The 15,257-nt window shown below is 42.3% G+C and overlaps 1 protein-coding gene across 1 annotated transcript; it reads right to left on the reverse strand.

Annotated features, from left to right (window-relative positions):
* Window positions 1-246: 246 nt before the first annotated feature.
* PCYB_011200 (ubiquitin transferase) lies at window positions 247-11,629 on the reverse strand (the record flags this gene model as incomplete). The annotated part of the gene is made up of 2 exons (XM_004220626.1): window positions 247-11,163; window positions 11,549-11,629. The coding sequence occupies 2 exons, from the start codon at window positions 11,627-11,629 to the stop codon at window positions 247-249; spliced, it is 10,998 nt and encodes a 3,665-aa protein (XP_004220674.1).
* Between the last annotated feature and the right edge of the window lie 3,628 nt (window positions 11,630-15,257).

Genomic DNA, 15,257 nt, shown 5'->3' on the forward strand with positions numbered 1-15,257 from the left:
ATGCGAATGGCCAATTACCTAATAGGGTAAAATCGAGCAGTAAATCCTCAACATTTTTGTTCTCCTTTCGGTACTCCAGCAGTTTATTTATGCTGTTCATATTGACTCGGTCGATCTGCGCGGGGAGAGGAGGAAAAAAAAAAAAAGGGGGGGGGCAAATATGTCAACTGAATAGCATAACTTGAAGAGACTTTCATTAAGTTCCTCTCAAACGTAAATGTGCAAACGGGTGATCGATCACACATATCAATGTGAATCGCTTTTTGCACATGGAAGCCACTCTCCTGGCGAGCCTCGCAGCATTACCGCTTGATAGTGCTGAAACTTGGAGATGTTGACATATCCGGAGTTGTTCATAACGAGGTACCAAAACAGGGGGTGCAAATTGACATTTACGTTTCTATTGTCTGTCAGAATTTTTGCACACAACTGACCCAACAATTTGAAGTACTTAAAGAGTCTATTTTCAAGAGTGTCCTGTTCAATATTGGTCACCTTCTTCCTGCTCTTCTCTTGCAATTTCTTTTGAAAATTTTCAGTCAATTTTTTGCTTACATTGTTGGCGATCGGTTTGCTTGGCTCATCGTTATTAACCTTGTTCTGAGTAGCATCCCCCCCTTTGACCTTTTCATTTGCTTCATTGGGTGCCTTTAAATTAATCCCTTGTGAGGACGATTTGTTTTCCATTTCGCTTAAGAGTGAATTGATAATATTTTGCGTTACTGATCGGGATGAGTTTGCTTCATCGTTTAGGTTCATTTTTCTTCGTGCCTCTTGCTGTCTCCTTACCTCCATATCATTTTCTTCCTTCATAAAATGCTGCTCGAAGTCTTTAGTAAATAGCTTATATCGTTTGACATGTACATTTTTGTTCTCCATTTCGCTGGTCTCCTTTTTCTCGTTGTTGTCAGGGACTTCTTCTTGTTGAACTTCCTGCGAGAGGAGATATTTCTTTTTGCTATCTTCACTTTTTACAATTTTGGTATCCTCCTGCTTATTCGGTTTATCAAGTTTGGTTTTCTTTTCCCCGTCTTCCTTACCTTCTACACCCTTATCCAATAACTTGCAGCAGGGTCTTTCAGCTTTTTCCTCCTTCACTGACACGTTGCTTACGTTTATGGAGCTGCTCGCTACATCCGACACCGGCATGCTCGTCGATTTGTTTGGAGCCATACCGATTGGCGAATCTTTTATTTCGCTAAATTTAGACGTATGGTGGTTCTTGCTTCCAGGCCTCTTATCCGTTTTCTTTTTCTTCAAATTGTTCTTTCGTGTATTTTCCGTCTCGTCTGCCGAATCGGACTTTTTTTCTTCCTCCGATTGGGCGGAAGCATGCTGTGGGTCTTTAGCCGCCTTAGCTGTGCTACTTGGCGTATCCACACGGGGGGCAATTCCTTCAATGCCCTGGCTTACTTCCTCCCCAACGTGGTCAACCGCAGTTCCCCCCTCCTCCTCCGCAGCGTCTTCCCGAGTCTGCTTCATTTGCACGCTTTCTGAGCCTCCCACCGGTGGTGATCCCCCCTTCGTATCCACCACCTTCCTCTCACTCATCAGGCTCTTCTTCTTACTCTCCTCCTCCTGCTTCTCACTCGAGCCTACGTAACACCTAATCCTTTTCTTTTTATTCTTTTCAGAGTTAATATATTCCTCTTCCCCCAATTTAATTATGCTCTCCATTCTGACGTCAAAGGTGGTGTTCTTCTTATACGAACATGCGCTGCTCGTCGCGGGGGTGGTTTTCCTTACACTTGAGTCGGCCTTATCGCTTCGGTGACTCTCACCATAGGTGTTGTTATCCCCAAGGGTATCACCCTCATCCTCATTCTCCTCCTCCTCCTCATCATCGTCGTCCTCCTCCTCCGCTTGATTATCCGCGTTGATGATGTACTTCTTCTTCTGTTTGTTTCTCCCTTTGGTTACGTCACTGTCGGTGAATAGTTGATCATCCGCCTTTTTGCTTCTCTCACTTGGGACTTTTTCCTGTTCATTTTTTTTCTTGTTCCTTCTGCTAGTGCTACTGGCACTGCCAACATTGGTTGCATCCCCCCCGGTAGCTGCATTATTCTTTTTCTTGATCTCATTTTTTTTACCACCCTTTTTAATATGCTCAGAATACTTCTTCCCCTTTTTGTACTTCAACTTGTTTCCCAGGAATTCCATTTCAGACAGGTCTTCGTACTTCCCAAAGCTGTTACCTTCACCGGTAAATACATTCGAATTCATGGAGTAGAGAAAGTGGTTAATTAGACTGTTCACCGAATGATAGCTGCTTCCATTCGCCCCTTCACTAATCATGTTTATCCGTTTGTTTAGCGATGACGACGATGAGTGACTAGGGTTAGCATTTTGCAAATGGTACGCCTTGCTACTGTTCACGTTGTTACTGACGCTGCCAAGGTGGCTAGCATACGCGTAGTAATTATTTCCTCCACTGTGAGCACCTCCATTTATGTTACTTGCACTGCTCGAGCCGCTGTTCAATCCCATCAGCTCCGAACTCTTCGGCTTCTTCAGTAAATTAAAGTCGAAATTATTTAAGTCAATTTTGTAAGAAAGTGGAAACAAGTAATTGTCCTCCAATTTGAACAGCTTCAACTTTTCCTTCTTTAACTCCTCGATCACTTCATTGTAGAACTCCAAGGAAGGCCCCAACCCTGTGCCCTCCTCATTAAAAAATTCTATATCCAAATAAGATGGAGTAATAAAATTTGCGTTGATAAAATGTATATGGTTAAATATACGAAAGGACGAATCGACCATCTTATTTCTGTGCAATTTAATCTTCGTCCTTGGCAACGTTAAAGTGGTATTATCGGATAAAAAATTGAACAGCTTTTTTTTATCACAGTTATATGTATAATTTGCACAAACGGAGAGTAGATGTTCCTCTGTTAGGGACTTATTACCGAAACTTATTTTTTCGTTGAACTTTTCCACTACTTCTTTTATCTTCTGCTTGTAATTATATAAGCCTCTATAATTTCCAAAGTACACTATCTCAAAAAATAACAGCCTTATGTCAATATCTACCACAAAATTGAAGAGGTAAAAAATCTTATATACCCATGACGGGATTTTTTCACTGAAGAGGAATAGCGGATTATTCAAGCAGTACATCACTTTGTTGTTAATGCTGTTCAGGATGAAGCACTTTTTCTTTATATCTTCTATACCCACCACGTGATTTTTTTCTTCATTTGGAGAATTTCCTTTATTCTGTGCATATTCTCCTTCCGCTGCCCTTTCTAAAAACGTTTCCTCCAGCAGGCTATTCATCTCTTTTATCGTTTCCTCGTTCAACATACTGTTGCCACTCGATTCGACATCCTGCACTTTGCACATGGAATTATCCCCCGCTTTGTTATTCAAGTAAAAAGTCAGTAACGATGGAATGTCACACATATTAAAATGCCTGCACAGTAGGTAAAGAAACTTGAAAAACATAAAATTGTATATGTTTTGTAGAAAAATATCCTTATCTTCGTCTCTTGCTTGTCTGGATTTTCCCTTCGATGGTTGACCTGAACGATTACTCATTCTGCGGGCAATACGGTCTTCCCTTCGAGATCCACAACCCCGTGCCGTCGATCGCGTAGAAACTTCGTCTCTTCTCACAATTTCGCTGTACATAGGCATATAGTTAAATAGGAGGTACTGCTCCTCCTCATTGAGGATAATGTCATTCTGGTGATTACTCTCATTTCCGTTTCCCCTTATTATGCTCTCCTGGCTGGTAGCTCCACCCCTGCGGTGCTTCACATATAAGGACCTCTCCCTCTCCCTGTTCCTATGAATTTTATCAACGAGGTTTTCCCTTCGCGATGCACTACTCTCCTTCATGTCATCCTCCCCCTGATGCACCAAAAAGTTAACGTTGTGTAGATGCGTGCTCAACATCACGTCCTTATTAATGTAGTGGTCTTCCAAGAAAACCAGCTCGGTCACCTTCCTCATTTCGGTTTTTAAAAAAGTCGAGAGATACATCGAATCGCTCTCCACGCAATTTCTCTGTGATAGGAAAAAATTCAACTCCTTCTTTCTGTAGTGCTCCTTCAGGTAGTCTATCAAGAAGGAAGGTTTCTCTTCCCCCTCCGAGAGGTGCTTCTCGTAGGACATCATCCGGTCCGCATCATACTCGTCCTCGTAGAATTGATCATCTGTGAGGTCCACGTTAATCGCCCCTGCACTTACGCCAGCACTTGCATCCTTGCTCGACTTCCTCCTCGATTCCGAACCGTCCTCCTGCGCTTCGTGCGTCAATTGTTCCTTCCTCTTCGCGTGCTCAGTAGGGTCCCCTTTCAACATGTGGAAGAAGCTCTTTTGTGGAGGCTCCCCCAACCCCCCGTTTTCTGCAACCTCCGCAATCCCCGCGCCACATGGCAGATCATCCGCGTTGTACAAATTCTTAACCAAGTCGAAGGAAATGTTATAAAAATTAAATTTCTCGCTAACAATTCTACAGTTTAACGGGGTTTCAATGCTGGATTTTATTTTCCTAAAGGTAATGGGATCTACATAGCTGTGAATATCACCCTGGCTTACTCTCCTTTCGCATAACTTCCTCCTCGTTTCCTCACTCAGCTCAGCTGCACTGTTGTTCGTTTTCTTTTTCTTGGACACAATGTGTATATTGCCTTTACCGCTAAAATCATCGGGCAAAAAATTCAAGCAAGAAGGTTCATTTTGCTTTCTCTTTTTAATCACTTTGAAATTTATACTATGAGTGTTATTGCCGATGTGAGGGGAATAACCATCACCCGTGTAGAGGCAACCACCAAGGGAGTAATTCTCCGAAGCGGAACATCCATCTCCATGCCCATTCCATAGGTACCTTATTTGATTTCTCATCTGCCCATAATGTATAGGAAGTAACTCTACAATATCGTTGTACACGTAAAAATTATCCGTGTTGTAAAAAATATTTTCTTCATTAAGGCAAGCTGAATTTCTGTTCATATAATACAAATCGTTCAGTTTAATCAGATACTCGGAAAGGCAGGAATCGTTGTGTACATCGATACCATTAACTGACAGGATCACCAAGTCTTCCTCCTTCGAGTAGTACTTTGCATAGGCATTTTTGTTGCTCTTGTTTAGATTTTTCTTTATGTAGTTTTCTATCTTATTAAGCGAATCAAATATGTTAAAGGTCGCATGTAGATTCTTTGGCTTATCTTGGTAGTTCCTTCCGAAGAATAGCAGTCTGTGGGTGATGTCCTTGGTGTAGGCATTTCTGTTGGGGACCACACCTCTGGGGCTTCTTTGCAATTTTGAGCTTCCTCCTCCAACGTTCGAGCTGAGTTGCTTCGTCTGATCGTTTGTGACATCCACCGTTATACTGTCCCTCCTGGGATTCGCAACCTCATCCTTGGTAGCTCTGCATTCTGATAAATGTTGCCCTCCCTGCGAAGTTAACTCGTTCAACGATGTGGACTCGTTTGCTTCCCTTTCTGAGCTCATTTCGGGAGAGCCGAGATTCATCTTCTCCACGCACAGCGAGATGGGCAAGCCTTCACTGAGGGAACTAAAAATCGACACGTTGTCCACGTAGAGACCGTTTCTCCTCAAATGCACAGGGAAGTGACAGTTGTAGTTATTATATATGCTCTTGTTCTTCTTTTTATCACATGCTGTGCTGTCATTATTATCATAAAATAAATTTTCATAAAATGAATCCTTCGGGATGTAGTCAAAGTGTTTGTAATTGCTTCCTGTGAAATAATCAAATAGACTATTATGTCCCTTCTTGCTTTCATTCAATTTGTTGTTTTTTTTCTTTTCTTTATTTGCCTTGTCGCTAAATATGGAGGAGGCTTTATCCATCATTCCTTCTCCTTCTCCTTCTCCTGCTGCGTTGCTGTCCACATGGTCGTCGTTTCCCACTCCTTGTTGCTTCGTTTCGTCAGGACCCTTTTCCCTTATTATTTCCACTTCTTTGGAGATCTCCTTTAAGACGTCGATGATGGGTATGACGGGGTTGCCCCGGTTTGCTTCGCGGGAGCGGCGCGCCCTATCTGTGTTCTGTGCGTCTTTCGCGACATTCGTGTCATTCGCATCATCTACGTCATCCGCCTCACCCGCCTCATCCGCTTCGCCCATCTGGAACTCTCTCCGGATGTTCTTTATTATGCGCATCTTTTCGCAACTCACGTCAAAATCGACCTCTTCTTGGTCTCCCTCGTCGTCCTCTCCCTGGCCCTTCTTCACCTTCTCCACCTCTCCGCTCCCCTCATTTATCAGCTCCCCCTTGGCAGCAGCATCACCTTCTGTGCCCTCCTTGCAATGTGACGAATTCGCATTTTTTTTCTTCTTCTGATCAGTAAATTCGGTAAGGCTACATTTGCCACTAGCCCCAACGTTGTCCCCGTCTTTCCCCTTCTTCCTTCTCTGCTTGATAGCTTTAATAAGAGCATCATTATTGTTCTTCCTGTACTTGGGGATAAAGAGCGAATTCAAGTTGTCGCTTTTTAGCGAAGGGAAATCATCATAATCGTTGGTCCATGAATCCACGTTACTATTTCCCCGGTGATAAAAAAAATCAGGTTTTTCTAAAGGTATGGTTCCTGCCTCCTGTTTGTTCGCAGCACCATAGCTCCTGCTACTGCTAGCAGCATTCCTACTCTCTTTGAAAAAATAGATGGGAAAATTGTCATATACGTTTAGGCAGTCCCTTGTCAACCGAATGAGTAGCGAACACTTTGTAAAGGAGAGGTTATTCATAATTAGGTAGTAGTGATAGGAGTCGAAAATATCCGTCACTACTGTCTTGATTTTATCCAGTTGCACCTCATCAATCTCGTCGATCACTTGGTCTCCCCCCAGTTCGTAAAATATCCCATACAACGTTTTCACGCTGTTCAAAAATAACCCTTGCACTATTTCTCCCTTTTTGTTATGGCTACTAAACAACAGGGCGTATAAAAAGATGTACAGCCTAACATTTCTGTCGATGCTTTTTAGCAAATTTAAAACGTTTCTTCGATTGGTGTCACCGCATGGGAGGGAGTCAACCCTAAAGCACAAGTCGTCATTCCCTTTCTTCCCCATTTTACTTCGCCCATCCTGATAAAACAACTTTTGGAATAAAAAAAAATACAAGCGCTTGGCCACATTGTACTGGTAGAAATAGATGGAGGCGTCTTCCCCCATGGATGATAGGTGACCAAACAAATTAACCAAATAGCAGTAACTCAAAACGATGCCATTGTAGCATGTGCGCTCGTCAACAATGAGATGACTTAAACGTATGGGTTGGCCGCCATTCTCCATCTTATTCTTCTCCTTGGATAATTTCACATTTTGGTAGTTCAAAAAGATCACCTCAAATTCGAGGGAAATATTCTTCATTTCTCTTTCCCTATTGAAAAATAGGAAGTTGCCCCTCTCACAGCGGCCCTTTCCAACACCGTCACCGCTGCCTCTTCCTTTCTTGTACAACTCGTAAAAGTAGCAAAACATAATATTGTAGATTTCTTTGTTGGGACACATGTACTTACCCCCATCGGTAGTATACATTTCGTCCATTTTCTTTTGCAAAGTTTTGCTAATGATGTTGTTTAGCACGTGTAGGTGGGATCCTTGGTCATATGATAACGAGGGAAACGTATCAGCAGTGCCTTCACGAAGCGTATAGCAGTTGGTATTAACACAAGATGCATTTTTTCCCCTTTCCTCCTCGCCCTTCACAGACACGAACGACGAATTGGTCCCAATGAGTGCTGTAAAATGCTCCACAATTCTACACATGATAATGCCACTAATGACTGAGGACTCGGAAAGGTTGTTCAAAACGAGGTTCCGGATAAAGGCACACGTTTCCTTGTGGTACAGGAAGAAGTACTCAAGGCAGCTGACAAACTCCGCACTGTCACCCAGGGTCGACGATATTTTATACATCGAAATGAAAACAGACAGAGTGATAACTACGCACAAATATTTGATGTCGAAATAGACAGTCTCCGCGTGTATTCTGTACACATTCGGAATTATCACCTTTATTAGGGTTACCAGGTGGTTAAAATGATTCCTGTAAAAATCTAGCTTGTGCTTCTTCACGTCCACGGGAAAGGTATTCGGCATGTATCCACCGCGGGGGGTGTCGGGGGGGAAGAATCCATCATCACTCGAATCCACCACAACGTTGTTCGTTCCCCCGGGGACGCTGTTCTTGCCCTCTTCCGCGTCGCCACCTTGGGGTTTCCCTCGATTGAAGAACGCCTCGCCACTTAGATTCGTCCCCATGTCGTAGTCATAAATCACCAACCCGTTGTACGTACACATGGGCAAAAAAGAGTAAAGCGTAAACAAAAGGTACAGGGTTAAAAAGTTATTACTCTGATACTTTTTATTTTGAAAGAACTCGCTGAACTTGGTCAAGAATTCACTATTGCAGAAATCTTCCAGTATGTTATCACTGTAGTTCACCAGGATGGAAATGATGTAAAAGGTCTCCATAAAGGCGTACAAATTATCCTCAATTTGGCACTCTATCAGCAACTTAATGATATTATTTCGAATGTTAATGCTGTAAATGCTTTCGATCTCCGCGCAGAGCTTGAAGTGGGTGCTTTCGTTACTGTTCAGATGGATTATATGCTGAAGCAGCTTGTTTTGGTGGTACACATAGGTGCACTTCTTCGTTTCGTCCTTGCCCGGGAACGTGCCTTCCATTTGGGGGGAATCTTTCGCCCCTTCTTCCGCGCCATGAGAGGTAGTTTCCTTCGTAGGCTTCTTCGAACTTCTACCCTTTGATCTGCTACCAGGGTCAGAATCTCTCAAAAAGGAACTCAAAAAACTGACGTTCTCATTCAACTTGCTATTTTTGCAGTTGGTGCTGTCGGATAATTGGTCATCCAAAATGTACACATCTTCGTCCTTTATCTGCTCCCTCTTGGCTCCTCTTCTACTTCTGTCCTGGCTCTTATTGCTGCTGTCCTTCTGGTCGCTCCCCCTTAGGTCATATGCGCAGCTGGTGAGGTTCTCTTCCTTCTTTAACTTGCTCCTCTTTTCAATCTCTCCCTTTGCTTTTCCCCTTTTGTCTTCTCCCCCTTCCTCCACCTCTTCATCTTCGCTACCCTCTCCAACTTCGACAATCTGGGGCACTTCTCCAGCTTTGTCGTCCTCCTCACCTTCATTCGTTTTTTCTTTCATGCAATTTTTTGATTTCTTCTTGTTCTTCTTATTAGTTGAGCTTTCTCTCTTCTTTTTCACCTCCTTGTTAGACTTCCCTCCTCCCCGGTGTTCACAGTTGGTGTCATCCCCGGCGTCGTTGCTTCTTTTCTTGTGAAAGTCACTCGTTTGTTCTTCATCCGATATTTCGATCACTTCCCCTTCGCGGAGATCATCTCCCGTTTGTTTCCTCACCCTTCCGCTCTTCACAAAGGGGGTACCCGTTGACTCCTTCTGTTTGCCTTTTCCCTTTACACCAGAGGTACCCTCCTTTTCGTGTTTTTTTTTCTTCCTCTTATCAGTCTTTTCCATCAGCTTACTCAGGTAAGAAGCTTCCTTGGAATCTTTTCTACATACAGACGAACCCCCCCCTTTTGCACCTCCAATACTATCGGTGATGGAACGTCTGGCTTTCCTCCTCAGCATGTTTTCTTCCTCCAATCGAACGGTAATCATTTTGTCAAGTAGAGATCTCCAAAGAGTGCATATAATATTTAGTATATGAATATAATGGAAGTGAAAAAAATTTGTAAAAATGGAACAATAGGGAGTTATATATTTCGTTATGTGCTTGTGTTTGTTTATATTGTTAATCATCTGGATGATACAGAAGAAAATTTTTTTCTGAATGTTGACGTTATAAAAGTCTATATGCATCAACATGTATTTTATACTTTTTTTTTTCAAAATAAGCATAGGATCTTTCTCTACCAATTTTTCGAATATTTTTAAAATAACTTCCGCTACATCGATGTATTCAATGTCGTTCAGTTTTTTGTTTAGGATGTTCACCCCGTCTTTGTTGTTAATTACATACCTTATGGTTTGAGGGTATATATCCAGGATTGCATATATACAGCACGTGGCTGTGTAAATGATGTTAATATATTTTACATCTATTGCGCATGCATCGTTCAGAAAATTTTTTTCATTTTCGTCTGTGACACTTGATTCACTTGATGATAGACTGGATGAATCACTCGAATTGCTCGAGTAGGAGAAAAAGTCAATGCTTTCATCTTCCGAGTTTATTATAATTTCTTTTTTCACTCCTCTGTTATTTGCTTTCTTTTTTGTTTCTTCCCCTTTTGGCTTGGCACCTTGCAGGGCTTTCTTCGCACCTTTAGCCTTCTCCCGGTTGGCTCCTTTGTTAGTGCGTTGGTTTAATCGGTAGTTGGTGCGCTGACTGGCTCGTTTGCTGGCCCGTTTATTGCCGCGTCCACTCGCGCGCTTGTTTGTGCCTTCGCTGTTGCTTTTGTTGCTTCCCTTGCGCTTTTCCCCTTTGGCAACGTCTTTCCGCTTCTTCTTCTTTTTCCCCCTTGCATTACCATCGCTCAGAGCAAATTCGACGCCGCCTCCGTCGTCGACGCCTGCTTCGTCCGCCTCTCCAGCCTCGCCAACTTCGTCTACCTCGTCTACCTCATTGTCGTCCATCTGGTCGCCCTCCTCGTCATAATCCTCATCATCCTCGTTTTCGTCCTCCTCATCATCCACCTCGTCGTCCTCCTCATCACCCACGCCGTCCTCCTCATCAACCACCTCATCGTCCTCCTCCTCATCGTCCTCCTCCTCATCGTCCTCCTCCTCATCTTCCACTTTTTCCTCCTCTTCCACATTTTCTTCATCCTCCACATTCTCCTCATCTTCCACTTCCTCCTCGTCGTCTTCCTCTTCATCAAAATCGGACGCATAAACCCCTATACGTTCCTGTATTATTTTAAAAAAGCTGTTCAGCCCGCTATCCATCCTGTCCTTAATTTTCTCTGAGCCGATTCTTTTAGCACTCCCCCCCCCCTTGACCTTCTTCTTACTGCCACTTTTGCCACTCCCAGCATTACCACTGTTGCTGTTTCTTCCATATGCATTGTTGTAATTCAAATGGGGTTTATTAATCACGTGGATCAGTACGTTGATGTATTCTTCCATTTGGGAAACGGACAACCCTCCATCTGCAGACAGGTTCAACTGTTCGTATAAGTCGTTCAGGGCAGCTAGCTGTGAAGGTGAGAAAAAAAAAAAAAAAGGTGAACAGTGATGAGCGAAAAGTGCAGAACGTGGTTCCAAATGAACCTTCGCCTGGGTGTGGCAACGGCGCGAAATGATATGCAACAAAAAAAAAAAAACACGTAAGGAAACGCGAGACGGATTCTATAGGCATTCCACTGTAGCGCATACACATACAAATATCTTTTTCTTCACTCAAAAACGTCATTGTGAATTTTTTTAGTTTTATATTTACACAGGTATAGCATGTACAGACATGCACAGATCTGCCTCTGCGCCATTGCAATACATATCACAAACAGTGACGAGAAAAAAAGGTCATGTTTGTCTTCAAGTGAGCTCGCACATGTTGCGCAAAATCAAATGTAAAATATACCTTTTCCGATTCTTCTCCATTTTTTATACTATTCAGGATATACGAATGATGCATATTTTCATAAACTAAATATTTTTTCATTGTGACTTTTTACATCTGAAGGTTGCATGGCTGTGTGTCTTCTCCTCCCTTCTCTTCGTGAAGAAACGGCGTTAAGTTGCGCTTCCTTAAAACGGAGCGGACAGGTGTGTGCTGCGGATACGTACGAAGCGAGGGGGCAACTATTCAAAGGAGAAGCTACTCGGTGCAAAAGTAAAACTGTGTACACACTGCTGTGCATGGAATCACGAAATGGGTAACTGCGTAATGCTTGCGCCTTGGTATAGCATTAACGAGATTTTTTTGTTTACACTTAAAAGGAAAAAAATATTTTTGCAAAATTAAAATATATATATATATGTATACTTAAATATACAATTGGAGAACGCGCTAAAATGTATGACGCTGGGAGCACAACGAGACGTTAGCGAGTATACACAAAGGATGGTGTATTTGCGCGTACTCGCACGCATGTGTGCCCGGGATGAACAGAAAAAAATATGTACAAAGGGTTCAAAAGAGGTGAAATAAAAATATATTTCATTCTTTCAAAGGGGGCAGTGGATCACATGACGCGTGGTGATAGTTCTTGGGTGATGACAGCTGGTTCGGTTCAGCTGGGTATGCGTAGCAGGGCACGCACAACAGGGTAAGTGTGATTGGGTGAGCGTGGTTGGGTGCGTGTAGCTGGGTGCACGCGCCTGGGCTGGTGCTCGCTACAAGGTGAATATGCTACAGGGCGAATGTCGATAAGCAAAAGCGGCAAAGGGATGGTCCCCGTGCTAAAGCTGCAGGTCGATTCGTGCCCGGGATAACGCAAATTTTAAACAAGAAAAAAATGAGCATTCAAGAAAACAGTTGCTCTGCTATGTACATAAGTTTACTTATCATTAAAATGAAAATGTAGTCATAGCACAACTTTCATATGAAGGAAATAAAACTTAAACACTTATTTACGCTTTATGCGTTATTTTTCCCGTTTGCAGGAAAAAAGCGCAGTAAAAATTTATAACATGATAAATTACGGATTTTCTGTGCCTTCGCTTTTTCGTTATTGCGAATGTGAGGTTTTCCTTCGCTAACGTTTTTTTTTTCCTTTCGCAAACTTCTTTTGTTTTCCTTTTGCAAACTTTTTTTGTTTTCCTTTCGCAAACTTTTTTGTTTTCCTTTCGCTAACTTTTTTTGTTTCCCCCTTTTTTCTTTTTTTTTTTTCTGATCATCAGTCCGCCAACTTTGCAGTGTACAAATGGTGAGGGGGTCCTTTGAACGAGAGGCTAAAATATTCAAGTACGCCAAGCATTACGCGCGTGAGTATGAACATAACGCGTGTATTACATGCATACATACATACGTAGGTACATATATATATATACATATATATACATTTATATATGTATATATTTTTACTTAGATAACGTATGCATACGTATGCGCTTGTATGCTGGTATGAAGGCTGAAACATACATTACGTACATATTCCCCCGTATGTATGCGCATGTGACAGCAATGTGGGCAATAAAAGAGAAAATACATTTTTATGACGGGCAAAATTTTCCATATTCTTATGCGCAGCTTTTGCTTGTGGCTGGCGTATTCTGGAAAATTAATTCCCGTGGCATACACCTACCTTACTGCAAATGCTCGCAAGCGATCGCAGCTTGTATGAAAGCTTCTGTGTCTGTGGAAACACGGGGGGGAGGGTGCGCCGAGGCACGCCTTAAAATTACGAAAGCAGAAAAAAAAAACAAACAGGAATGATACACGCATATGCGCGCATGTATAAGTATGCATATATATGTATATATATATATATATATATATGTACATGTACATGTACATGTACATGCGGATGCGCGGACGCGCCAATATTCGCCGCGCATTTATTACGGCCACGCCAAGAGGTGGAAACAAAACGCCGTAGGACTCCTCACATGTTCCGTGCCAACATTCGCCTTTCCCCCAGAAAAATATGCCACTTCAAAAAATTACGAGCAGCCCCTCCGTTCTATAAAATAATAAAACACCGTTTATATAGCGCGTTATACAAGGGGAAAAAAAAAAACTTATAATTTGTTTACATTAACTGTAAGTCGCGCATAATTTTATTTGGCACAATTGCAAACATTCGCAATTCCGCATGGTGTATACATAATGGTACGCACAATACGCATGTACACGTTTGTACATGTGCTCACGTCCGTGAGAGGGCATATTTTGCATTCCAAACGAATTAGGCCAACACATTATATTACACCAAAGAAAGAACGCCAACAATTTTGGAACAGGTCTTACTAGCGCAATGTTTATTTTACGTTTAAGAACTCCCCAGATTACATGCTTCAGATGAAGCCTTACAAAAAGTTCATGACCACTTCGTAAGATATGAACAGAGGGAAAAAATATTTCTCCCGAGGGTTAACCCATTCCTATACGGCTATAACAATGTGTGATGATAATGGCAAACGTTGTGAAATAGGCTACCCCCCCGTATTAATGCTCAACAAAATTGTTAAGTGTGCTGCCACTCCTAGCATACAATGCGTGTCCTTTCTGATACATTAGTGCATAGGCAGTTGTGTGAAAAATGTCACTATCTGCTTATCCAAATGGGGGGCAATCCAAAAGGAAGCAACGGTACACAGTATGACTGCCGAATGCTCCCCCGATATGAGCAGAAGGATAATGACTCATCTGCGTTGTCTATGCTCTATCTGTGCGCTGCCCCTGCGTATAGTTATCCCGTGTGAAACGCGCAAAAATGCAAAGGATAAGTGGAGTGGTTAAAGAAACAAGTTACGCGCAATGTAACGCACATAAGTTTTCCACAGCGCACTTCCACAACGAGGAACATTTAAAGTTAGAAAGCAGCGCAAAGCAGTTGCAACGCGTCGTTCCATTTATACGTAGCGATAAAGTAGCCCCCCTAATGAGCAACTTTTTACAGCCTCTTATACGTAAATGAAATGTGACGTTTTAGCCGTTTCCTTTTTACGCCTTTAAATTTGAAAAGATGGTTATTAATATTTAGTCACTCCTAGCAGTTTCATGTGCTTCCTCAGCAAAAACCCCATTTGGGGGAAGCAAACCGTATGCTTCGTTGTGCCACGTTCCGTTTGCAAAAAAGGAATGAAGGCATATTCATTTGGTACACTTCACACACATGCGCGCGTACGCTATGTGAAAACGTTTTGGCTGTTTCTCCTTCTTTTAAAATAAAACGATGGACAGCTACAAAGGGGCTGCGGATAATCCCGAGAATAGGTCTGCCTGTTAACAGCAATGTTAATAAGAATTGTTGTGTTCCTCGTGGAAATTTTCCATGTTTTATAAGTTCAAAGGATGAGAAAAACGTTTTCCATACCTTCTATTGTGCATTTTTTTTTTTTACGCTGTACGAACCAGAAAAAAAAAAAAAAAAAGATGCAAATGTTTTATTTCCCCCCACCCATCCCACAACTCTACCTTTCCATTTCTGCTATGAGCATAAAGAGTGGTCTCCCCTATATGATAACTTCCCCATTTTAAAACAAATGGAACATGGAAACGCTTGGACAAATTGTATCGCACAGATTTTCTTCATGCACAAGTGAAAGGAAACACTTGTGCATGTGTGTACGTATGTGTGTTTGTCCACATGGGAGTGAAAATGCGTGAAAATTTTACAAACACA

This window comes from Plasmodium cynomolgi, chromosome 1 (assembly GCF_000321355.1).
Source record: "Plasmodium cynomolgi strain B DNA, chromosome 1, whole genome shotgun sequence".
Lineage (NCBI taxonomy): Eukaryota > Apicomplexa > Aconoidasida > Haemosporida > Plasmodiidae > Plasmodium > Plasmodium cynomolgi.